The sequence below is a fragment of the Triturus cristatus genome, chromosome 6 (genome assembly GCF_964204655.1).
Source record: "Triturus cristatus chromosome 6, aTriCri1.1, whole genome shotgun sequence".
Lineage (NCBI taxonomy): Eukaryota > Metazoa > Chordata > Amphibia > Caudata > Salamandridae > Triturus > Triturus cristatus.
Genome location: NC_140589.1, coordinates 768,727,148 through 768,754,335, shown reverse-complemented (window position 1 = coordinate 768,754,335; position 27,188 = coordinate 768,727,148). Strand labels below are relative to the sequence as shown.

At 47.1% G+C, this 27,188-nt stretch overlaps 1 protein-coding gene across 1 annotated transcript in view; it reads left to right on the top strand.

Annotated features, from left to right (window-relative positions):
• The window catches only part of LOC146817842 (G protein-coupled receptor family C group 6 member A-like), a 119,461-nt gene that overhangs the window by 5,650 nt on the left and 86,623 nt on the right, over positions 1-27,188 (top strand). Inside the window, exon 2 of the mRNA XM_085611305.1 lies at positions 12,425-12,725. Within this exon, the coding sequence (XP_085467431.1) occupies positions 12,425-12,725 (301 nt within the window). The remainder of the gene's footprint in view (positions 1-12,424; positions 12,726-27,188) is intronic.

Below are 27,188 nucleotides of genomic sequence, written 5' to 3'. Positions count from 1 at the left end.
TCGGTAATTTTACCGATTCGGTAAATACCGAAACCTGAAATGAGATGTAGGTGACACTCAAATGAGTGATGTGTAGGGAAAATAATTCGGTATTTAGCACCAAATATATGTTGGTGCTAAATACCAAATACATTGCAAAAAGCAATATTTTGCTGGACTAAGAGTGCCATGTGGCAGACATACATGCCCTTAGGGCATGTATGTGCGCCACATGTGCACACATGCAGGAATCAGGGGTGCAACAGGGTGTCACTGTGACACCCTGCCACCCTTGATTGTGCTCCCCCCATTACCGAATCGGTATTTACCGATTCGGTAATGGTAACTGGCTTCCCATTTATTCCTATGGGCCTCCTGGCCCATAGGAGTCAATGGGAAGCCAGTTACCATTACCGAATCGGTAAATACTGATTCTAAATTACCGACCCATTCCGAATCGGTAAATATTACCGATAGATTACCTACATATCATTTACCGCTTCATAAATACCGAATCGGTAAAATTCGGTATTTATGAAGCGGTAAATGTTAGGCTACCTACATATGGCCCAAAATCCTTCATTGGGACGTCATCAAAAGGCCCGGCCACCCTACCCAGGCTCACTTTCTTAAGGATTTTTGCTGTTGCTATGCCTACATTGGACCTCACTGACAGCTGGTTCCGTCAGTGCCCCACCCCGTTGTAACCCAGGGCTGGTATCCTGAAACCTTCTACAAAGCCCTCCCTGATCGTCCTGGCTGCCTCGGGGCAATTGTAAGACTCCAACCAAGGTATCATAGTGCTAATGTTAATAGGAGAAACAGCCTTCCTTAGTAGCAGGTTGCTATTCTTGCTTCTTTCCCCCTCTGCCTATGGACTTCTTGTGACACCTGGACTCTGGGTGGGATGCATTACCACAGTAACCATAGGAATGTTTGAACCTACATGTGCCTGGTGCTCTACTACAGGTCCGTTTGTAGAAGTCAAAACAGACGCCTTTCTTTCCATTGCTCCCTGGCTTTCCTGTGAACCCCCCGTGTTACAGGCAGGGCCTGTCTTAAAGGGCTGAGACCGCACCGCATCAGGTACCTGCCCCCGCCCATTCTCAACTGCGCCCTGCACCAAATGTCTCAGATGAATAAACATGTCTGTCTGGCTCCATCCTAGGGTTGGATCCTGCGCTTTTGCCCTTCTAAATTCCTTGTCATACTCTTTCCACCCATCCCCACCTTGTGTAGCATGGGCAACTGTGATCCTATTCTGATAACCCGCCATTTCAGATCCAACCTCTGGGAAATGCTCCAACATGATGGCCATGAATATAGTGAAAACCTGTATCCAATTGGCCAAGTTCTCCTCAACTCTGTATTTCAGGACAATATTGGACCATTCCTTGTAGTGTTTCCATTCCTTGTTCCTTTTCGCCTCTTTCCTGTCTGCCTCATCAATCAAGAGGGAAAACATGCTAATGTACTCCCCTCTCCAGATCCTTTCCTTAGTCTCCTTTGACAGATGCCGCCCCAACTGCTCCCTCCCGGAGCGCAGCTCCCCCAAACCTAGTGAAGGTAGTGTTGCCCTCATACCTGCTGCTGCTGCTGCATCAGCCGTCTTGCCCGCGTCTGTATTCTTCGCGTCACTGTTTATCTCCCAGACACCTCCGCCACTGGGGGCTGGTGCTGTGGGAACGGGTGCTACCCCCCTGCCGGTACTGCCGGCACCTCGCCACCGGGGGCTGGTGCTGGGGCAACGGGTACTACGCCCCCTGCCGGTACTGCCGGCACCTCGCCTGGCCTTCCCTTTCCTAGTTCAGCCAACAATTTCTTTGCCCTTTCAATGGCATCCCCTCTGCAGGTTGTCGCCCCTGCGGCGTGAGACCAGTTGCCTACCATCTGCAGCCAGGGGAGAACTACCGCTAAGTTGGCGGCTATGTCTGGTTCAGCTGGGTGTGCTCCGCCCGCCCCCCCCACCGGGGGAATAGTGGGTTCAACAATGGGGCCCGCTGGCACAGCGTCCCCTGGGCCCGCATTGCCCACGGGGCCCGGCGTGTCCACCGGTGGGACTGGGTCACCTGCGCCCCCTTCACCCTGGGGGCTAGTCGCGGGTGCAGGCTCACGTCTTGGTGGGACTGCTGCCCCTTTCCGACCTGGCTTGCGCCTGTACCTCTTTGGCGGTGGCAGGGAGTAGGGTCTTGGTGGTACAATAGGCCGCCTACACCTCACCTCTGGGACCTCAGGACCTTCCACCTTCTCCTGCAACTTGTTGAACGTCTGCCCCATGACCTGGACTTGCTGCATTAAAGCCTCCAGGAGGGCGTCTGTGCGCGATCGCTTCTCGTGCCGCTGGACCGGGGGGGCCATGTAAAAAACTTAAACGGGACATGCCTGCTCGCGTAACCGTAACCCCCCGGTAGGTGACTGTGTCACCCCTTACCGGTGAAAGCAGCAGCCACCAGCCAACCTTTGCACCCACGCAACCAGAGCCACGACTTACTGGCTAATCCAGTAAGCTCAGGTGAGCCGCCCGCTCAAACCCTCTGTGGCTCCCAGAAGCAATGAGATGCTGGCTAGCCGGTGACACCCAAACATGTCCCCTCAAATCACCACCAGCGAATTCGTTGCACCTTGGTACCGTCTTGTCCTTCACATAATGCTGGAGCTGTGGAAACACACATAAACCAGTTGCGCTGCGCGAAGTCCTAGCTAGTTCGCAGACAAACCCTACAGCCCACCTCACACATTGAGTAACAGTGTCTTGGAACTGAAAGGACTAAGTGCCTCCTGCCCCCCCCTTTTCACACTGGGAAACCAGGGGACTGAGATTGACAGTGCCTCAAAATCAACCGTGCGAATTCAAGGAAATGACCCGCTGCACATAGGGTGCTTAACGTGAGTATAAGAACAATTCCACAGAAATAGCCACTTGACTCTTTTAATAACCCTCCAACTTACAGAGGAAATACCTTTGTCCACACCTTTGGATATGTACACAGTAGCAGTGCACAATCACAGAAATCACCACTTGCCTCTTAAATGTCCCACAACCTTACAGTGGAAATACCATTCCCACACTATAGACTGAGCCCTCAGTAACAGGGATTGCACCCCTCTCTAGCGTCCTTTCCGCCTGTCCTTAAACTGACAAGAATCACTGATAATTGAAACATTAGCGCGCGAGTGTAAGAGTCTCAGACTTTAACCATTAAGCCACCGTAGCTGTACTGTCCCTGCTTTTTCCCCACACTTAAGAGATCTAACTGAACAGAATCAATGGGAATCGAACCTGCAACCTTGAGAACAAGAATCTCAGACCTTAACAATTAGGCCACATTCACTCAGATTTTTCTACCAGGCAGGCCCAGTCAAAAACGCTACGGTGCTTTTTAAAGAGATCTAACCGCACAGAAACAATGGGGATTGCACCTGTAACCTTGAGAGTTTGAGTCTCAGACCTCTCGCAGCGCTGCCCAACGAACCCCCTCCCGCGAAACCGGCGCGCTTACCGCCGCATAAAATGCTCTGGAACAGCTGACGACAGGGCCTCTGAGCTACCGCTCCTGCTCGATGCCGACACTGCCGATGCTCCCGCCGTAACAGACGCCGCCGATTACGCTGCTTGGAATCCACTCTCTGCAACTGACTCCCGAACCTGGAGCTCCGCTTTCCAAGATCCGCGCATGAAGGGACGATCAGTCACGGCGCGCAGGTTCCGATAGACGCCTTTCCGATACTTTCCGCAGCAATCTTCGCGATCTTCGTGATGCTACGATCTTCCTTCTTCCACGCAAACCTGTAAAACCTGTAAAACAGAAAAAGAAAGAATGGTTACCGTCCCGCAGCCGGCCCGGGGACCCTATCTGTGGGGAGCAAGAACAAGAGACTGTTCTGCTCCCCACCACCGCTTTTTAAAGAGGGCGCCCAGGCCGACCGGGTGAGACCGGTCAGCCTGGACGCAAGCGGGACGTTTCTGCGCCGGAAGCACTGGAGTGCTTCCGTTGCACAAACAACCTATAACCCTATTGGTTGATGTGGGGGAGGAGTGCCACGTCACTCGCTGATGCGGCCTCCCCCCCTTCTGGGTGGCCGGTGACTGGTGCGACCGCCATAATGGTGGCGCGTCCTAGTCAGCCCGCGCCTTCTCGAGGTGATTGCTGCGATTGAAAAATAGTTATACATTGGAGAGTCTGACTGGACAATTCTTTCACAAAGAGTGTTTGAGAAAATGTAGATATGTAGATATACCAGGGCATTTTGCGACGAAATAGTTCCGGTTAGATCCTGGAATATGTATAACTATCCTCACTGCCATTGAAAACAAGTATTGGCAAATCCAATAGTTGTGATGCGTACAAATACTGGGCAGCACTATGCATTCCCATAATCAAGATCTATTAGCATTGCAATGTTCGTAATGGTGCAGTTAATGTGTAATTGACAGTGATGATTTTGGCTAATGGTGGTTATAAAGGTGGTAATGGGATGTCACTGGTGCCGGCGCTAGAGCTCTTAGTGTTAGCGGAGGTATTTGTGTTGTGGTAATAGTGGTGGAAGTATTGTGATGGTGGCATTGGTAGTCACATTTGTGGCAGTGGTATTGGTACTAATGGTATTGGTGGTCATTTTGTTGGTGGTATTGGTAGTTGAGTTATTGGTGGTGCGAGTGGTATCGATGGCGATGGTAATGGTGGTGGTAGTATTGGTGGTGTTCATGCTTGCAGTGATGGACTCAGCATATTTAACATCATGGAACATTCACTCTCTATTGACACAAGTCCCATGCTACCCATGCTATTTTAGGAAGGCTCCCTCTTACATGCATTTTTCTAAATTTTGTTTGTTAGAAGCAAGTCAGTTGTGATTGTCTTGATTGCAATGCAAGCTAAACATCGGTCCTTCCAGGAGCCATGGTGTCAAGGTTGGACTGGGACATAAATTGGCCCGGGTACCAAAATAAATGTAGCCCCCAATTAGTGAATTAGGAAGCATAAAAAAGTGTTGCATGTTTGCAATTTGAGGCAGTTTTGAACTTATAAAGACACATTGTTTAAATGTTTTGCCAGCTAGACTGTATGGATTTGAGCTTGCTGCAGGCAATGTTTTTCAAATCTTAAAGGAAATGAACTATAGAAACTGCTCCATAAAACAGGCCCACTACCAGACAGAAATATGTCCCCCAAACTGACCTTTCGGAGCAGCTCGCCAAGCGCTGCCCAACTGCCCTGTAGAATAATTCGAACCTGCCCGTAGTTAGTCACTAACTTTTCACTTGTTTAAGCTTGCATCTGTCATCTGTTTAAATGGGATTTCCTTTTACACAGGCATGATTTACAGCCAAATTTGAATCAAGATGGATATTGTAAGTACGGATTTAGTTGTCAGCCTCTACACCATAACTACTTTTATGCAGAGCAGTCTTGAAAAAGATAGTTTGAAAGGTCGAAGGTACAGTATCTTGCTAGTCATGAATACTGCCTTTTCCCCGTGGATTAGCAGCGATGTCATCCTGGAGGCCTAAATTTGGATAGGGAACTGGATGTTTTTAGTGACTAAATTGTGAAAGCAGATCCTAGATTTCATCCAGGCAGATGACAAGAATAACTGAACACCATGTATAGATAGGGGTTTGCCATTTAACAATAAACACATCCTATAGCTTTCTGTGAGAAAAGTTCATATGCTCTTTAAGTACCTTTATTGTTGAGTTCTTTCTCTGTATTGTTAGATTGAATGAGAGCTAGTCTCAGACCAGAGACATATTCTAATGCCTTTCTTATTACTTTTTATTAATATTTATTAATATTTTATAGGGGTCTTCAATGATAAATATTATAGATATCCTTTCAATATTTTTTTCTTGAACATGTCACACAGGGACACACTCACCTTCCACACAGTGATGTATGTGAGTGGAGGGTCAGTAAGTGTGAATTACAGCTTATCGCTCTGACTGTCCACTGCCGTCAATGTATAACCCGAAGATGGTTGGTCAATGGGCAAGAAACGCACTAATTTAAAACCATAAATCAATGGACACAGTTGCATGTTGTTTGATCTACCATAAATGTGTATGTTTAAGCACTGAAGATAAACATCCTGCTAGTTGTGTCATGGAAGTGGTGGACATCCACTTTGACAATATAGAGTAAAAAAACAGGACCAGTATGGAAATGCTTATTATAATGTATTGAAAATTGACAAATCTTGCTGAAAAACAAGATCCAGAACGAGTGTCTTGTTATGTACATGGAGGGCAACTGCTGCAGAAGACCATGACCTCATTTACAGGTCCATGAAAAGGATAAACAAAAAACAAGTGATGCTAAAATTTGCATCTCATGATATCTCTGTTGTATATTACTAGCTATCTTTTTAATTTTTTCGAATATCCATTTCACAGACATTGCAAAGATTAGTTGTTCATATGTGCATTCACCATCAAAATATTGGAAACTTTACACAATTATGGAATTTTAACTTTATTGCATGAACCGCTTATAGGCCTTACACTTCTATTTAGAACCATTCTGTTGAGAGCCTCTCTCTGTTTGGCTTCGGGGCATTTTTCACAAGCTAACCACTTGTCAGCAAAATTCATTCCCTGGATGTTTTTCTGTCTGACAGGTATTTTCTAAATGTGGTGATTCATCCCTTTTTGAGTCAGTATGTCACCATCACCTGGTTAAGGGCATGAAAATCTCATAGTTTATTTTCTCAGCTAAAGACATTCTCACAATGACTGCCACTCATTTTATGGGCAAGCAATTGATTAAAGTGGCGATTTTAAACACATCATTCAAAGCGTGCACCATATAGGTGATTTTAAGGTTCACAAACTTTCTCAAGTATCTTCACCCTCAAAATACATGAACACAAGCTGTTTTGTCACAATAGTAGGTACAACGGTAGAGGTGGAACACCTTTCCTTATATGTCGTGGTCTTTAAAACACACACTCCCTCTCCAAGTCTCCCTCCCTCTTTTGCCTTACTCTTTCCCTCTCTCCTTGCTCCTTTTTTATTTGTTAATGGGCACTCAATTTCCTCCATATCACTCATACCAGGAAGAGTGCAAAGTACTTTCGCAGGATAAGCAAAGAAAATTTACATTTCAAAAGCCATATGAAGGGGAGGAGCCTGACCATAATCGAAGTTCGTCAACATTCATTAGAGCGCCTGCTGGGACCTCCACTTACTGTGCCTTCTGGATGGAACAATTTAGAGCAAAACACATCCCAGACCTAAGATGTGGAGGGGACATAAATATCCATAACAAAACAACATTGGTTCAGCAAGGGACACCACAGAAGCGAAAAACTCAAAGAAACCTAGAATTCTTCAACCCATTTGGTCCATGTTCATATAACTCAGCTCTAGAGATGTGACAAGCAAGAAGTGGAGCCAGTGTAAGCTGGGGGGCACAGGAGAAGGCTGGCAGTGGTAGCCAAGATGGTCTACAAAAATAAAATGAGGGCACTGATCAGATGGCCTGCACAATCAGTTCTTCCGGCCCCAGAGATGTTACAAGAAAGCAAGGCTGGCAGGAGTAGAGGAGCTTGAAGATTACCACCTAGGTCATCCTAATTGCCTGGCATAGAGGATTAAGGGTGACAGTAGAAGGTCTGTTCAGTGCCTCCAGGCAGAAAAGGAACTGTGAATGCATCTATTACCTATGACTACACCTATGGAAAAACAAACCAGAGAGAGAGCATCACATCTCATAGCCACTTAAAAAGATGTGAGCAGCTTTTAAGGGGAAGGCTTGGCAATCTTTAAAAATGTTTATAACCAGATCCTTAATTGTTGCCAATAAACCCTTAAGGTCCACAAAGGTTGATCCTCAAAAAAATGCAAGGGCTCCCCCTCAAACACCTGTAGATGTACAATGAGCACCAACCTTCTTATTAAGGAATGGAGAAGCAAAGAGCACAAATGGAAGGCACAGTATGGAACATGCTGGTATCCAATTGCCATGAGATGAAAACTATTAACTCCGTTTACCAGGGATAAATAGGCAGATTCATGTGACATCATGCCTGGTTCTGTGTGGAACTTTGACATGGGTTCTATGTTTTCCTTCTTTTTTATTTGTTAAGCTTTCTTTTGTTCTAAAGAGGGAAGATGTGTGACATCATGCCTGGTTCTGTGTGGAGCCTTGCCATGGATTCTATGTAGAATCCCTGTATGCAATAGTTCCTAAGTTGCCAGTTACTGATGAGCTGTTGATGGCTGAGGTGAATAAACTGGACCTGTCTTCTACTTTCTGTATGGCACTTGATTTATTAATGTGAAAAACACCACAATACATACACCAGTCAAGAATGGCTCCTAAGGCACACTTGCCTGAAGATCCAGGAACTAGTGGTGGGTAATGCAATAAAGTAAAAAAAAGTAGCAGAGTAACCATGTAAAAACATTAAGGGACCACCCATACTAAAAGAAGAGCAACTAGCTATCTTCTCAAACTGGCACTCTGAAGAATGGGCACAAGCAGAACTTAAATACTTGAAGTGAAACAACTACTTACCCCCAAAGCCCTGCCCTGGTGCACATCTAGACTAAAGGTTGATGCAGCAGATATGGATTCTAAGGCTAATAATAAGAAGGAAAACTCAGAGACAATTGCTCTTCGCAGTGGCGCTAACTGACAGGCACAAAAATGACCAGGCTTCACAAGGCTCAGCCAACATGTCAGAAACAACATTGAATTAAATCATAAAAGAATGATACTCCATAAAAATGTCTACCTCAGAAACACAAACGACAGCGGCCACAAATGCTGAAACCGAGTCAGTATTTTTCCTTTCAAAAGACGCAGGATAACACTGAAATACACCTTGCAGTCACTGAAGTCAAGCTGGAACAACTAACCAAGACGCCGGACCTAGAACAGGGTCTTTGGTAACTGCATACAGAGACAGTAGACTTAGAAGACAGGAGTTGTAGAAATAATTTTAGACTTTGGGGGCTGCTGGAGAAGAAAGAGCATGACCTGATAGAACCGCTAGAACCCACAGTGATGTGGCTAACATGAGATGGAATTCACAAAGAATTTGTGGAAATGGCATACTTAAAAATGTTCTTAGATTACCTTGAGCAGGGCTCGATGGACACATACTTTCATCCATAACCTACCAGTTCAACCTCATTAACACCCAACACATTGAGAGCTAGATAATAAGGAGTAGCCAACCGAATCAACAGTTGAGAGAGTGAGAGACTTGAATCAGTAACTAAGAGATGGGCTGCAAAATAACACTCTTCAGAAAGATCAAAGGCAAAAGGAGAAAAAGTAAAAATAAATCCAGGTCTCCCCACATTAATCAGAATCTAAGAGCACTACATCTGAACTACTTAGGGGAATAATAAAGATATGTTTCTTCCACCTGGAATTAAAAAATATCCAAATGAAGAATGACTTGATCTACAGGAGAAGACAATGATTGACATATAAATCCCTAAATAGATTAGGTAATTGCACAGGGCCTTCCCAGTGTTTGGGACAACAAAGACAGTAATAGGTGAGGGTTTAAACATTATAAGTAGTAGACAGATCGGGAAGACCAGACAAATAAACCTCGAGAATACAGGCCTCGTATTAGACATGATATCAGATCAGGTTCTAATTGACACCAGGAGACTGTTACATCCACAAGAAATGGAATATTCATTGATATCCTGTGTTCATGGTGCATGTACCTGTAGTGACCTTTTCCTGATGACAGCCTCAATGTTATGCTGGATCACCTCCTTCAAAATTTATTTTGGAGTTAGAGGTAATAGGTCAGACCATGCACCGGTCCTATTTCAATTGGAATTGGGAGTTGTCATACCAGCACTGAGAAGATGGCACACAAATACCTATCGGTATAGAGCACAAGAAGACAAAAATAAATTGTAGTCATACATTCACAACTTCTTATTTGACAATGAGGAACTGGTACTATTAGCCTAAACTCTATAGGTAACAACCAACCAAAGAAAGTGTAAGAGGTAGGATAGTAAGAGATTCAACCATCCTTTTAAAAACCAGACATGAAGTAAGTGTTTCTAAATTACACTGGAAACTAAAATTAAAGATATCACAAATAAATTCAACAGAACCAAAAACCTAGAAACACTACAACAACTAACTATAGCAAAATACTAGCTCAAGTTCCACTCTGTCTCACAAGTTGAATACTTGCTCATCTGCCTGAGGAGAAAACACTATCAACAAAGTGAGAAAGAGGGCAAACATTTGGCATTTTAATGAGAAAGTTAGACCCACAAAAGGCCATTCCAGCAATCCATACCAAAGGTAGCAATTTAATCTCTCACCCAAGAAATATGATCAAAGAATCCTGACAGAAGAAATAATGAAAGCCATTGAGAACATAAAAACCAACAAGGCCCCTTGAGATGACAGAATCTCAATAGAATTTTAACAATGTTAGTTGGACTAAGATCTCACAGTTATTACTGAAATCATTTAAAGAACATACCAGACAGCTAAGATCAGAGTTTAACTTCACAACAATATCAGTAGACCAACCTCCCTCTTAGATATCCCGATGAAAATTCTGGCTAATGTGCTAGCAAATGATCTAGGCCCCTGATACCCATAATCATTCACGCATCTCAGGCAGACATCATGGCTGGCAGGATTTTGGGAGTTAATATAAAGCCTCAACAAAATCTACTTCGGCAAGTCCATGAGCATCATGATGAAAATGTAGCCCTGTCACTCAATGCTGAGAAGGTGTTAGATTTAGTAGAATGTGACTACCTTTTTTGCTCACTTGAAAGGACAGGAATGGGAAAGAGTTTTATAAAAAAAAAAATGCTAGTCCTGCACAAATACTATGACCCAGGTTTCATGTAATGGCTTACATATAGGGAAAATGTGACCCGTGAATATTATGGCCCCAGGTGATGAAAAGCAAAAAAATCTTGGCCGACTAAATGGGTGGAACCCATTTGCAATAAAGCATGGAAGGGGAATGGGATGATATTTGACTATTTCATGGCAAGGGACTTAGAGAAGAAAGACTCAAATTGAGTTACTTTAAAATCCTACCTGAATGTCAATTTATCATACAAGTTACATGCCACACAAATAAGTCTTTCCTCCTAATGTCGGCAATTGATGAATTGTGACATAACACTCATTCTACGGTCCTGGACTTCAATTTCTCCTTACTGGAGACACATTTTGCATAATCTGACAACTCCTTGTGTGTTCCAATACTAGACTACAGTTTCACTTCCTATATTAGATAACATATCAGGCATTGAGAGGATGACAACGCACTGGAGACACTGATTTGCCACAGCACGTCAATAGCCATATTATGCATCTTTAGACTTCGGAAGATCACTATGTTATCAACATTACAAACTGGCAAACAGAAAAGACAACAATGGTGGGACATGAAATAATAATATATAGAGTAAAAGACCAATTAGAAGTCTGTGAAGTCAGATGGTGTCAATTCATTACATCCAAAGCAGTATAATTATATCATCACCCTCTACTATGAACAACTGCTACATGGTACCCCCCCAGCAGATATAAAATACACCAAAGCACAATGGGAATAGTCACATTCACCCAGATTCTCAAAGAGTGTGCCTAACTGAACCAAACAAAAAGATGCACAATTATCGTTCCAGCTTAAATAAAAGAAAACAACACCACAATTACACTATGACCAGGAAAACACCTGCCATTAAAAAAAGAAGACCAAATCTCTAAATAATCCAACTCACTACACTTTCCTTAATGTCATCCCTGAATTTCGCGAGATGAATATACTCAAGGTGATAACCCGTGTTTAGTTCTTCACCCAAATACACCGCAGTGTCTAGGGGAACAGAGAAGCGTTAAAAACCTCAAATACCGATTAACCTAGAGTTGAAGACCACACAACACCATCAATAGATACAAACGTCCTGGAACAACCAGACATGGTGCCCTAATTCAATCCGAATACTCATCTTCATGTTTACAGAGAATGAACCGGTTTCCTGTTTTGCACCAGCACAACCAGTCAAGATGAGATGTACGGCCCTATGCAATCTTGTTTGTTTCTCGGCAGAGAATGAAGAGATTCTGCTAATTGTGCTCTTGGGATATATTATCGACGTGTATTATGCCTGCATAAAAATCAATTTTTGTAACAGTGAATAAACAAACAAAAAATTGTTTACAAAAATAAAGCATTGTGCAACAAATATAGGGACAGCGATAGATGCTAAAGGACACAAGCATTGGCAAGTCCAAATGTTTGGTTTTAATGCGCTCAAGCCATCAAGTACAGCCATACACAAAATAAAACGCCTACTGGCTATGCTGGTGCTTGTTTAAAATCGTACTACAATACCTCTCCATCAAAGGCTGCATGAGATAACGGTCTTCTGCTTTGTTTCTCAAACAAGTGACACTTTGCTTTTTTCCAAACTTTTTTGCAGGCTGGAACTGAGAGGCTTCACAGAAGCTCTTGCCATGATGTACACAATTGAAAAAATCAACAACTCCACCCTGCTGCCCGGAATCAAGTTGGGGTACGAAATTTATGACACGTGTGCAGATGTCTCCAAGGCCATTGTGGGAGCTATGAGATACATAGCGGAAAACAGTTCCTTTGATGAAATGACTGCAGAGTGCAGAAACTCCAGCGATAAATCCGTGCTGAAAGCTGTTGTTGGAGACACATATTCAGAAACTTCAATTGCTGTTTCTAGACTTTTAAGTCTTTCTTTAATACCACAGGTTAGTAAGTATACATTATCCTATATTTCTGGTACTTTTATAGTAATCTGAAGGTATAAGTGAAAAAGCTACAAAAATATCCTTAATGCAAAAGTATTCCCCACCGGGTGACTTAAAAGTAACCCTGGGTGGAGTTTGCTGAGTTGCACTACGTGAAGATACGCGAAGTGCAAAAAAAACTCTGCCGCGATACATGGGGCTCTGAGAGTGGCGGAGTATGTTAGAAAAATGCAGTTCGCGGTGATTGCACAGTGCCGGATGCTTGTCCGCACTGTGCAATCATTGCGAACAGCACCATGTACAGCGCAAGCTTACTTTTTCTGCCGCTCAAGTAGATTTTTACTCGAGCCGCAGCTTTCTCAGCGTGAACGGGCTGTTTCTCAACGCGAGCGGTCGCGGGCATACGCTATCACTCGCAATGAGAAACCTGACCCCTCCCCCCGCATTGAGAAATCTCGCTGGGAGGTTGATTTTCCATACTCGCGCTCGCCAACTTGATGTTGGCGATCGCGAACGAGGAAAGATCTCGCCGGGAGGTGGATTTTCCTCGCTCGTGTTCGCCAACTTGATGTTAGTGAATGTGAGCGAGGAAAAAAACTCTGCTATGCTGCGCAAAGCGGATTTTTTCGGATCTCCGCGAGCTCCGCGCAACGCGGAGTGCGGGAAACTCCGCAAACTCCTCTAGCGAAGCGGAGTTCACTGCCCAGGCTTTCATAAAAGGATGTGAGTCTGTCGCATGTCAGTACGACCTGGTGAAACAAGCATTGGCAAAGTCAATTGGCCTCGCCTACTGGAGCTATTAGCTTTGGGAATTTGTATTAGCTATGTTGTACACCAGCTAATTTTTTGGGGGAGAAAGGACTGCGACTGAACTGCAGACAGACCACAAATAAGTGCATGTGGGAACAACCCCTTCCCACCATCTGCTGCAGGACTCCGAAATGGACAAAGGAGATCTCCATTTGAGATCAGGAGAATGCAGATCAGATGGTTGCTCACAGGTTGCTAGTTATTCTCCTGTAGATGGCTTGCTACGCCCATACTGCTGGAGGAAGCTGTGAGTATCACATGCTGAACGGACCACATAGATGGGTTTTGGTTCTGGATGAATCACAAATTAAACCAATTGTTCAAACTCATGGCTTTGGATGGCATCATGCTGTGAGGAAGCAAACACCAGGAGACTCACACTCATGTTTGAAATTACTAACTAATGTCAACCTTACCAGCACAGGCCTTTCACTTTCTCACAAGGTACAGATATTAAATCACACTGTGATTAATTTTGCCATTCCTCTTTTTATAGGTTTTTAACAAGTTGATATGACGAATATGTGTATCATGTGCTTATATGATTTATTTGAAATTGTCTAAAGCTTGTTGGCGACCCTAATTTTTTTTCTAAAAAACATCACGCTGGATTTAAGAACAATTCATAGAAATAGAAAAATATTTTAATCTACCCAGAAAACTGGTATCCAAGTGGATGAAAGCACAAGTCAAGAGGCAAAAAAGAGGGAGGGCATGTGGTGATGGTAACTCAGACACATTTTTAAAAAAAAATCACTGCTGTGCAGCCAGCACTGTCCTTGAAATAGTATTTTTTTGTAATTGCTGGGTGGAAAGAAGGGTGGAGCATGTGGCAACACTGATGAAGGGAGTGTGAGGGGGAATACGGGCAACAAGTTTAAACAAACGATATGAAGCAGGCAGTTTTGGCCGTGTTATTGTGCTTCTTCAAATGGTCAGTATCCTAATTGTCACGGAGGAGAGCTGACAGGTCCAAGATGGAATAATTCATTTATTCATCCATTAAATTTGCTGATTCTCCGCGATTTGCCACACAGTTGGCATTAAGGACAAAGCCCTGTTTTTGAATACACCTCATCTTATCAAAGCGTTTTTGATTTCACACAAAGGGGCCATAACTTTGACGCCACACTGACTCACAATTAACGGGCTGTAAGTCCTCTCTACTCGCCTCTATGACGCAGGAGCCTACAGGCCCATATATTCAATTTTCGCGCCAGATGCTTTTGGGGGACCTTAAGGGTGTCTCTTCATATCCTGATGAAAACCCTATTTTAAGGATAAAATACCCTACATACATCAAGGGGGTCGAAATGTCAACGGTCTTTCTCATTTTCTCATGTATAGACAACAGTAATTGTGTTACTGTGTTATGAGGATACTATGTTGTTGCATATTTAGCCTTTAGATTGGCTGGATAGGTCACTATCCGTCTGCGATGTTTAGATTGCACATCGCCTTTCCTTCTCTATAACCCTCACAAGCGCACTCCTTTTGAGCACCTTTTCCTTCCCTCCCTTGGAGCACCTTTTTAGAATTGTACAGATATTTTTTCTGCCATTGAATTTGTACTTAAGTACATCATGAACATGAAATAAATCGAATTAATTGATTTATTAAGGTGATTGATTTGACTCCTTGTTAATACAGATTTCTACTGTGGCCATTTTTTTGTACTGCTCAAATGGTTGGCCTGAAAGGAGGGCAGAGTAAGAGGCAACATGCATTGAAGGAGGGTGTGTGTGGAGGCAACAGATTTTTTGTATTGGTGTGGAGGGAGGCAGAACGAAGATAGGGAAGGCAGGTGAGAGGGAGCACAGATAGAAGGCGGGGGTGGTTGGAAACACAGAGAGAGGTCAGGGATGGTTGTAGCACGGAGAGAGGGAGGGTGTGTCTTGGTGGTTGGGAGCAAGCAGACGAACAACAGAAGCTTGAAGGGAGAAGCTGGGAGCAATGTCCTGGGCAGTGGAGGGAGGTTCTGGGGCACGCATACAGTTAACGGAGGGTGGAAAATAGAGGCAGGGATCAAACAGATGTTGGAGCAATAGATGGGCTGGGGCAAGGAGACGGACAGCAGTGGGTGGACAGGAAGAAGTGAGGGGGGAGAAGTACATGAGTGAGCCAGCTGAAAAAGATGCTCTTTGGTAGAGTGCCTAAACATAAGAGAACAGAGCTCCTTAAAATATGAGCAGTGGAAAGACACATGTAATGCATCTATGAGGGACAAAAGGATGAAGAGGAAGGGAGCCTGTGGCAGCAAACTAATAAGAAACAAGCAAATAGGAGTGTAATTTGAAGCCAAACAGTGGTGAGCAATGGGTGACAACCTCTAAGCCCAATGTTAGAAAACAAAATATCTCACAAACTATACATCATTCACTGTCTTAGGTGAAAACTTATCTCTGCAGTGTTGGGTTTTCTTAATCCTAGTTCTTCAACTATGAGGTGGGCTCACACAATGAAATAGGTACTATTCTGCTATTTTGCTCGGTTTCTCCTCTAGCATGACCTACAAGTAGCCCCTTTAAAATAAATTACAAAACAAGACTGTGACTCTTAAAGGGACAGGTTCTGCCTTTAAAAAGTGTCCCATTTGAGAAAACATCGGAAGTGCTTGTAGTGATTCTTAGTCTGTTGTCTGCTCCCATGAGGCCGTATGGCATAAATTCCTAGGGCAAAAATGGGCAACCGCCCTTTGTGAATCAGAACCCCCTTGTCTTGGGTGAGAGTATCTGGTTAATCGCAGTGACAATGCAATTATACATTTCATCATGAAAGGCACTCATACCAACCTCTCTGACTTACAAACAGGGTTGTATGGATTACAAAAAGTTATTTTACAACCACAAACCCACTGATATGTTAAACTGTAGGAACTGAGACTGAACAATTCTTTGTTTCGTATTTTGTTACACATATATTTTAATTATTAGGTCAAGCCTAGAGGCAGCGCTCATGCGCTGCACTGCGAGGCATGCAGTTTTGGAGTATGCACTTGAAGCTCCGCCCACTGTCTGCCTATATTTGTCATTGGCTTGTGTCATTGTCCTTCATAAATGCTGGCTTCTGATTCATAAATAGACTTGTTAGTCCCTCCTTAGTACCGCCTTGCCTTCATTTGTAAACTCCCATGGCGACTGGCCCTTTTACTTCGGTTGTTACACGGTACATGTTATTTAGTCTGTAAGCACTATTTCCTTATTGAGTTTCTCTTACTGCAGGCAGCACATGGGTGCCCGCTTTCAATAAGAAAATGGGTGCCCACTTTCACTTTAACACGGGCGCCTGTTTCCACTGTAAAATGGGCCCCTGCTTTCAATAACAACATGGGTGCCCGCTTTCACTGTAACCCGGGCACCTGGCATTATCTCAATCCCCCACCCATCATCACTGCTTAATTGAGCTCCTTTGCCCTCATGTCTGCTTCTCCCTCCAGCAACCAGACCTAAACCCCCAGCTCCTACCCAGACCATCTACGTTGCTCTATCCTTGCTTGTATGATACTTATGTTGGTTGAGAGGGCCTCTTGCTCCTCCTGGAGCGCAGATGGTTTGGTGGTGCGGTTATAAGTGTTAGTGATGTTTCATACCTTCTAAATTAATATCCTATAGCTGATGGATTTCAGAAAGCCACATCAAGCAGTGGCGTGGGGGGTGTAATTGGTGTAAGAATCTTCCAGTTTTCTGTTCAGCTTGAAAAATATATAGAGAACACACACTGTTTTTCTGTTGTTCCGTGTTCTCTAATGCGGTGATTTAATTTCAAATGTGTATTCCTAGAGTGGAGACCTCAGTGGTACAAGAAACATGAATACATTCAGAAAATAATTACCAAAAACTGGTGTTATTCTTCACCAATATAGATTTGTTTGCAGTGTATTAAATACGCTACACAATTTGGTTTTCCGGATTTTGGTTAGGTCGTTGAACAGAAATCTCACTCCTTATTGTTGTTTTTGATCTCAATCCTCTCTGTTTCCTGCTCTCCTGCAGTTTCTATTTCGTCGATATTGTTATGCATAATGATAATTGCTTCTCGGATAAATTCAGGGTGTGCAATATGTAAACATATATAGAAGTAAACACAGGGATTAACCTAGTATCATGCATTTCATCAAGCAGTGAAGCCAACATTCAAACCGAGGTCTCCTGGATAAGAGCACACGGCATGGCCACCAGACCACAACTCCACTTATGTTGATACCTACCATGCTAAAATATTCTGGTCAGGGAGAAACACAATGGGCTGCACTGACTCCCCGAATGGCACACTGGCGCTGCCTTACCGTATGCTCTTTAGATGCCATCAAATGTGTAGAGAGCCAGTCGGGCTCTCCTCTAAAATGTAACAACTTTGCACGCATGCCTACACCCCTCGGAGCGGGCTCGTCCCGAGGGGATAAATAAATGGCGGAAGAACGCTCGGGGTCTTCCGGCCACGAAAGTTAAAGTACTAGTGTCATCCCTTAATTCAAGCGCAGCAGCGGCCTAGTTCCCCGTGGCCCCGCCGCGCTACATTGGCGACAGGGCCGGTCGCACCCCACGCGTGTCTTGCCACTCACTTGGCAATCTGCTGCGAGCTCATGGAGCCCATCCGCAGCGCCCTACTCCGTCTGCCGGTGGAAAGCTGCCTGGTGTCTCCCTGAGCCTGTGCGATGTCTGCAGCCTGCATTGCCTGCCAGTGTGAGGAGTATCGCTGTGCTCGCACTCGCCCATGCATCTCCCTGTCCACAGGGAGCATGTTCAGCCAGTGGGGCGTGCTGCGGCCGTTACCTGGGGTGAATGCCCGCCGCGCGAGGTTCTCCCTGCTGTGTGCCCAGCGGTGGCGTGATCAGCCATTCCTGCTCCCTGCACGGACTGCAACAGCACGTGGCCTTTCATTCCTGCCTTCAGCCCCCACCAACGTCTGTCTGCATCTGGGCCGAGTGCTAGGCCCCAACACCTTCCTGCTGCAAGGCCCCGAATCTTAGGCTGCCCAGCTTGCTGCCTGCACCTGCCAAGAAGACGAGGGACAAGGGTGTGAGAGAGGGCAGGACTCCACGGCCTTCATCACACACAAAAGAAGGAAGAAGAAAAAAACAACCATTGGCAAAGGAAATAGAAAGGAGGGCATACTGGGATCCCAGCAAGTCCCACCTGCACACACAAAGGCTTTGGCACCCGGTTTGATACCCTGCATGTGTGGCGAGGAGATATCACCGCCACAGTCAGTGCCCAAGAGCAAAACTCGCCTCTTCTGCGCCATTAGGGCCAAAAGACAGTCCATCGCACGTGGCCAAGCACTAGTGTGCACGCCCACCCACGGATCCTCAGTGCCAAAATCACACCCTCACACCAGTGTGCTGACACACGGTCACCATGAGCAACCCTCCCACTCCTGGCGCTGCCAGCCAACAGGCCGGGGGAAGCAATCAAGACAGAGGTGCCAATGCACCGCCAGCCGGGCATAGCCACACGGCTGTGGCACCTCTGCCACCATTCAGTGAAGCCTCAGACCCTGCCACAGCTGTGCCACGATGGAAAGCGTGGGGTGGACGGCTCAACCACTACTTCAAAGGGACAAGGGAGACCGATGGCGCCTTGAAACGGTTGCTTCTCATCTACTACGGAGGCTCGCAAATCTATGACTTCTTCGAAACGGTCCCCAACACGGGCGACGACGATGACTATAAGGCAGCGGTCGCCACGCTCAACAGGCACTTTGACCCCCAACTCAACCCCGACTTCGAGAAGTTCAAGTTCCGGAGGGCGTCGCAGATGGACTCGGAGTCCGTCGATATATTCTACTCACGGCTGCGCCGGCTGGCCAGCAAGTGCACCTTCACGGATCACCGGGAGGAGATACGGGACCAAATCATCCTGGGATGCCGCTCCAAACTCCTGCAGAAACTGATCCTTCGTCAACCTGGGATCTCGCTGGACGAGATCCTTGTCCTGGCCTGCTCCCACGAGCTGTCGGACGTCCGAGCTGAGGAAATGGAGGCTGCCTTACACACGCCAGTTGCCGCCTCACATGGAACCACACACCCCCAATCAAAGAAGAGAGGATCGAGGCAATCCAAAGGCACCCCAACACAGCTTGTCAAGCTCCAAGACCGCCACCATGAGGGCAGTGTGGATACTGTGGGGAAGACCACTCGGTAACAGCCGTCTGTGGGGCGAAGGGGAAGACATGCTCCAGCTGCAGGAGGCTCAATCACTACGCCAAAGTGTGCCACGGCGGACGGTTCAGACAGACTCTGTCGAAGCAAAGGGGTACGTCGCAGTGTGTTCACCAGATCTCCCTTGATGATCCGCCGTTGACATCTGAGGCTCAGCAGCAGGAACGATATCCTGTGTTTGAAGACGATGACGATGAGGTGTTTGTGGTGTCATACGTCAGCAGGATGGACCATCGCCGAAGACCACCTCCAATGTGCCCCGTCTCAGTGGGGGAATGGCTGTTCAGGCCCTCAGCGACACCAGTGCCTCTGTCAATGTGATGGACTCCGAGCAATACGACCGCCTGTCACCACGGCCCCCACTTGCACCCTCTAGGGCCCAGATCTACACCTACGCAGGGACTGATCCACTTCCTCTCCGAGGAGTCATCCAGGCCAAGGTCGCCAGCGGAAAATACACCACCAATACTGTTCAGCTGCCACACAGCGGAAGACCTGGGACTCGTCTTTTTTGCCAACCAGGTCCATGATTCGCACGCCAAAGCCATTCTGAAGGAGTTCCCGGCTCTATTCACAGGACTAGGAAAACTCAAGGGCAAGAAATTCAAACTCCACATTGACCCCTCTGTGAGACCAGTCGCCCTCAGGCACCGGAGAGTGCTGTTCAATCTTCGCCCGCAGGTGGAAGAAGAGCTGAGAAAGCTTGAAGATCTCGATGTGATTGAGAAGGTCTCTGGCCCCACCCCCTGGGTGTCCTCTCTGGTCGTGGTTCCCAAACCCAAGCAGCCCGGAGCCATCTGGCTCTGTGTGGACATGAGGCTGACAAACACGGCCGTTAAAAGAGAACACCACATTACCCCCACCATGGATGACATAGTGGCTGATCTAAACGTGTCCAAATGGTTCTCCAAACTGTACGCCGGGTATCATCAGCTGGAACTTGAACCCGAAAGCAGGTATATTACTACCTTCTCGATGCACGTTGAACTCCGAAGGTACAAGAGGCTCAGCTTTGGGGTGTCGTCGGCAGCCAAAGTCTTCCAAAATGCCATCAGAGAGACACTGTCAGGGCTGCAGGGCGTGATTAACCTCAGTGATGATATCTTGGTATTCTCAGACACGTTAGAGGATCATCACAATCATCTCCGGGCCACCCTGAAGAGACTAGAAGACTGCGGATTGACCCTTCACAAGTCCAAGTACTTGTTCTACCAAGAATCCGTCAATTTCTTTGGATATACCTTCACCCGAGAGGGACTGCTAGTAGATCCCAAGAAGGCTGCAGCCATCCGAACAGCCAGTACTCCGAAGAACCCCACAGAAGTAAGGAGTTTTCTCGGCATGGCCACCTATTGTGGACGCTTCATTCCAAATCTTGCTGCCATGTCGGAGCCGCTCCGGGCCCACACACGCAATGATCACAAGTGGGAGTGGACTGGGACCACCCACAAGGCATTCAATGACATCAAGGCAGGGCTGCTCGACAAGACAGTAATGGTCTACTTCCATTAGGGGCGGCGCACTGAACTGATCGTTGATGCCAGCCCAGTGGGTCTGGGAGCAGTCCTCCTTCAGAAACACGGCCCTGAGGTCTGGAGGCCAGTAGCCTACGCCAACAATGCCCTTACCGACACGGAGACAAGGTACGCCCAAATTGAGAGGGCAGCACTGGCCATCAAGTGGGTATGTCAACACTTTCACCTCTACCTATGCGGCCAAGAATTCCAGGTGGAGCCTTTACTCCCGCTCTTCGCAGGCTCATCCAGACTGGCGCCCCCGAGAATCGAGCAATGGGCAGTACAGCTGCAGTCTTACAACTTCAAGATCGTGTTCCGTCCCGGGGCCCACAACCCAGCTGATTACTTATCCCGCCACCCAGAGTGCACATCACCTCCAGACCCGTCAACAGACACATGCAATGCTGAGGCATTCGTGAAGATGGTGTCGCAAGGTGCATGCTCCACAGCCATGACACTCGAGGCGATCGGCTGTGCTACGAAAGAAGATGAGACACCTTCACAGGTGAAGGCCGCACTGGACACCAACGGATGGGCACATTTTATGGATGGAGGCCGCCCTCTCTGAACGGAAATCAGCCACACCCGACAACAGCTCTGGCAAGTACGCCACGAACTCAGTGTGGGGGATCAGGGAGTAGTTCTGAGAGGACACCTGATCGTAATTCCAGAAAGGCTACAGAAGCGGATTCTCAATAGGCCTGGGCGTAGTTTGCGAAGTAGCACTTTGCGAAGCTACGCAAAGTGAAGTTCGCACTACGCGAGCTACGCGTAGCACTTCGCGAACTGCGTAGTACCTTGTTCGCACTGTGCCAGATGTCGTTTTCAATGATTGCACAGTGCGGACAAGCAACCGGCACTGTGCAACCATTGAAAATGGCATCTTGCACAGTGCGAGCTGTAGTTTTCTGCTGCTCGAGTAGATTTTTACTCGAGCTTCAGCTTTCTCAACGCGAACTGGTAGTTTCTCATCGCGAGCGGTCGCGAGCATACACGACCACTCGCAATGAGAAACCTGACCTCCTCACGTTGGGAATCTGGCCGGGAGGTTTATTTTCCATGCTCGCGATCGCCAACTTGAAGTTGCTGATCGCGAACAAGAAAAAAGTCTCGCCGGGATGTCATTTTGCTTGCTTGCAGGTCGCCAACTTGACGTTGAGGACCGCGAGCAAGCAAAAAATGACCGCAGCACTACGCAACACTACGCTACGCGTGTTCGCACTGTGCTACGTGCAGTTCGCGTAGTGCGAAGTAGCGCGAACTTCGCAAACTACGCGAGCGTAGCGTAGTGCTTTGCCCAGGCTTAATTCTCACACTGGCACATGTCAGCCACCAGGGGATGGCCAACACGAAGGCAAGGCCGTGAAACCAGGTCTGGTTCCCTGCAATGGACTCTATGGTGGAAGAGATGGTGAGATAGTGCCTTGCCTGCACAATCACAGGAGGAGATCCGGCGCCGGTGCCGGTGATTACTGAAGAGCTTAGTGAGACCCCCTGGGCAAAAGTCAGCCTGGACTTCGGGAGCTTCCGCGATGGACGTCACATGCTGGTCATGGTTGACTCGTTTTCGAAATTCCCTATTGTGGAGGTGGTAGCGTCCACCGCATTCACTCACGTGAAGCGAGTTCTTGACAAGACATTTGCAATGATGGGGTTGCCTGAGGAGGTCAAGTCAGACAACGGCCGACCGTTGCAGGGCCGGGAATTCCAGGAGTACCTCGAGAGCAAGGCGATTCATCATCGGAAGATCACCCCACTGTGGCCTCAAGCCAATGGGGAGGTGGAACGTCTGATGCGGACACTGAACCGAGCGCTGTGCATCGCCGTAGACCAAGGTGAATACGCCGAGACAGCTCTGGACCAATTCCTTGGCGCCTATCACCAGACACCTCACAGCACCACCAAGTGGGCCCGGTCTCATCTGCTGTTCAAGCGGCCCCCGCGGGACAGCATCCCGTCAGACCCGATGTGGGAGCCCTCGGAGCGAGACAACAAAGCGGTTCAGGCCAGAAGGGAGATGATGAACCGCAAGGCCAGTGAGGCCCATCGGGCACAAGAGCTCCAGCTAAAAGTGGGAGGCCGAGTGGTGATCAAAGACCGACACCCCGGTTGGAAGTTCCGGACGCCCTACGAGCCGGAGATGTGGACCGTCGTGGGCATTCAAGGGACCATGGTCACTGCTCGGAGGGGACAGCACTCCATCATGAGAAATGTGTCTAGCTTCAAGAAGACGGGCGAGAGTTTGGCCACGAAGAACCAGATCACCTGGAAACAACCCCAAGTCTCTCCCCACCTGCCTCGCCAGGTACATTGAGTCCGTCACCGCGGGAATCCAGAAGTGTGAGCGAAGGCAGCGTCCCCGTGGCTGGGTCCGCCTGTTCTGGCGAATCGTTTGAGTCATCCCTGGATGTTTCGTCCAGCGTAGTGGTCAGTTCCAGCTCCCGGAGCCAGAAATATGGGCTCTAGCCGAACCCTGTGCCAAGTCAAAGACTGAAAGACTTTGTATATACGTCTCCATGAACTGGTGTAACCCTACGGTCTGTTACTAAAAGAAAGGACGGATGTAGAGAGCCACTCGGGCTCTCCTCTAAAATGTAACCACTTTGCACGCATGCCTACACCCCTCAGGGCGGGCTCGTCCCGAGGAGATAAATAAACGGCAGAAGACAGCTAGGGGTCTTCCAGCCACAAAAGTTAAAGTACTGGTGTCATCCCTTAATTTAAGCGCAGCAGCGGCCTAATTCCCCGTGGCCCCCCTGTGCTACAGAATGCTCACGTTTTGCACCTGCTGACACTGCAGTCCAAATGAACACACACCTGTGTGTGCAAAACATTTACAGCACAGTGGCAGTCTGTGGAAAATGGTCACCGAGCACCCTCACTTGTGCAAAAGTTTTTTACGCCCAGGCGCTAAGCACTAATCATAATGAAAGAAATGATCCAACGTACGTCCCTCCCTGCTCAATATATTATGGGTGCATCATCACCACAACCACGACCAGCACTGTCTTCAGTGTGTCTTAATGCAGACACTGTTTACTACTTTCGCATTTATAAATGATGCTTTTTTAGCACCATAAATACTGCCGCATATTCACTAAGGACTTTTATTTATTGTTTCATATAGTGCCAGCAGGTGTTTCCAATCACATTAAGGCACCAAATACATAGGTAAACACACAACTACCATCCCATACTTTAGCAATTTATTCTTCTGTCCATTAGTGCTAGTGTAACCCTTTGTTTTACTAAGAAACATTTGGGCTCTGAGGCTTTTGAAACACATAAAGTGGTCAGCACCATTGGCGAAAGAGGGCAGTGCCAGTGGGGAAAGAGGGCAGTGCCAGTTGGGCAAGTTGGTGGTCATAGAAGAATGCTCAGGCCTTATAGAAAACTTTTGAGACCCAGAAACGTATTTATTTGTTTATTCATTAACAAATGTTTGGGAACCAGGTCTCTGTCTAGGTTGTGTTCAGAGATGGTGTGAGTTGTGTTGAGCGTGGATCACTGGGAAGTGTGAATTGACACGCATGTGTGCTGGGTGTGTTTGGTGGGATGGCATAAAAAATGGCAAGTTGTGTGCGATGCACATGATACTGATGGATTGTGTGGAGAGCAGAGATTCTTCCGGGTATGTGACGTTAGTTGTTGATGTAATGCATGGGTGATGGGGTGCAACTTTAATCTCAAGTGCATAGATTGTCTCTGTTCAGTTATTTGAAGCCCACGGACACACTGCTGACACCCAAGCAAGCAGGGAACCCACAGACACACTGAAGACACCCAAGCTAGCAGAGAGCCCACTGGCACATTGCTGATAGCCAAGCACACAGGGGGCCCAACAAGCTGCTGACGTCGAAGCACACATTGGGACCAAAATGCTGCTGACACCCAAACAAGCAGGGGGCCCTTCACTCTGCTGTATCAAAGCAGATCAAACACAGGTCTTTGCAGGAAGTGCTTGTGTGTTGGTAACAAAATGTTAAAATGGGTACAGCGGAGAGAGCTGTGGGACACGCGTCTTGACGATAGCTCAAGCGAGTATCCTACAGAAAGGTGGGTTGGGGGTTGCTAGGGTGGATACCAGTGCCCTGCAACCGACAGAGGGCCCAGACAAGGATAGAAGAGGTAGAAAAAATGACATCTGAGCATGGAGGGTGTTACACCGAAGCCCGTATTCTTTGATAATGCAAGTATTGCATATTTAATGTGCCACGTCCATAAAAAGTAAAGGAACTCACAGAGAATAGTTGTTGCTACCAGGAATAGAATACTTTATGGCACCTGCAGTTATATAGATAATAAAGCGTCTAATAAATAGAGCGGGCGCTATATAATACAGTACCTCAAACCTGTGTCTGCTGGGGGTTAATATTACTAAGACCCTGGTGGCACGGAGATGCTAGTGAGCTCAGCGAAGCCCACCCTCCAGGCAGAGGTCCCGAGCTGCCATCTCCATTGAGACAGAAAAGCACAGGGGGTAAGTGGGAAAAAGAGTTCTGCCTCTCCCCGTGAGATACAAAGCACTCCGAGACCATTGGGGAAATTCGCACCTTCGGACTATTCTCAAAGCTCCCAAGTACCAGAGGAGCGGGTCTGGAGGGGGACCAGGTCTCCAACGGGCTGCAGGGGCAGATGGGAGCGGAGAGCAAGGGAAGCTAGAGTTGGGGGGACACACATGGCGCTAACTTCTAGGGGGGCTGCACTGCGCAAGAACAGGTAACGTAGGGGCACACGTAGACTGAGCAGCTAAGACAGGCGCATGAACAACTGGGATAGGTGCATACATGAACAGCTAAAGTGGAACCACACATTGCATGAGCATCAACAGTAAAAACAACTACAGTGATAGGAAGCACACAGAGCACAAGTAACAAGAGCGGAAGCCCACTTAGCCTGATTTACGAACATTTATGATAGGTAGGACAGGAACGCACAGAGCAGTTGACGTTGGAGCGCTCGTGGGGTTAATTTGTTGTCGCGTAAGCACACAGCGGCAGCAGTGATGGAGTGTGTAAGGGAGAAACAGTGAGTGGGTTGAGGAAAACTGAGGGAAAAGTTAATAAGAGAGCCTGGCAGGAAGTCTAACGAGCATGCAGGATGGAGCAGCGACAAATTCCTGGGGCAAAGAAGTGCACCAGAGTTAACGAAGTGGGAGAGAGATGCCAAAGACCACATAGAATGGAGTAGAGTGATGGCAAAATCTGGCAAGGGTGTCGGGTGAGCAAGCAGCATGGATCAGACACAGCTGAGTGGGACAGAAGTCTGTGTGAGAATGGGCCCGGTAGAGACACATGATGCCGAGAAATTAGCAGGGTAGTTGGACAAAATACGTGCAGAGCAACAAGTGGATGGGGGAGGGGCAACGTGGAGAGGGGATGGGGTGATAAAAGAAAGGAAGGAACGTAACCGAAGAAAGACGAACAAAAGAGGAGAAGTGCATAGGCCAGTAGCTAGATTTTATAGGTCATCAGAAAGCTGACCTCGAGTAGTTGCATGATCCCTGTTTGATGTATGCAAGAGTGCTCTTTGTTCCCCAGAGGCAGTTATTGGGGGCATGCACTGCTTTCTTGCACTCCCCACACTTGAAAAAAAGAATCGCAGATGTATACGAGAGCTGCATACAAATTATGTCTGAGAGCCCTCGGTCTGGTGCCTAAAGAAAGGCGAGATGGGCGGGGAAGATGTACTCCGTCAGGCGCTGCGCACTTGTAGCGCTACTAAGTGGCATAGCTCGGTTTGACAAGTAAACCCCGCAGCGAAACTTTGCACACATGTCCCCGGTAGGACAGTCCCGTGAGACAGGCAGAGAGAGCCTGTCAGAAAGTGGACATTGAAAAAAAGTGTTCGGATTCGCAGACCCCTGAAAAAAAAAAAACATATGAATAATAAACCTCGATAGCGCTCGAACTCAGAAACAGAGGGCGAGTCTCGCATTTAGGAAACATAACATTATACTTACCTTACCCAACTTTG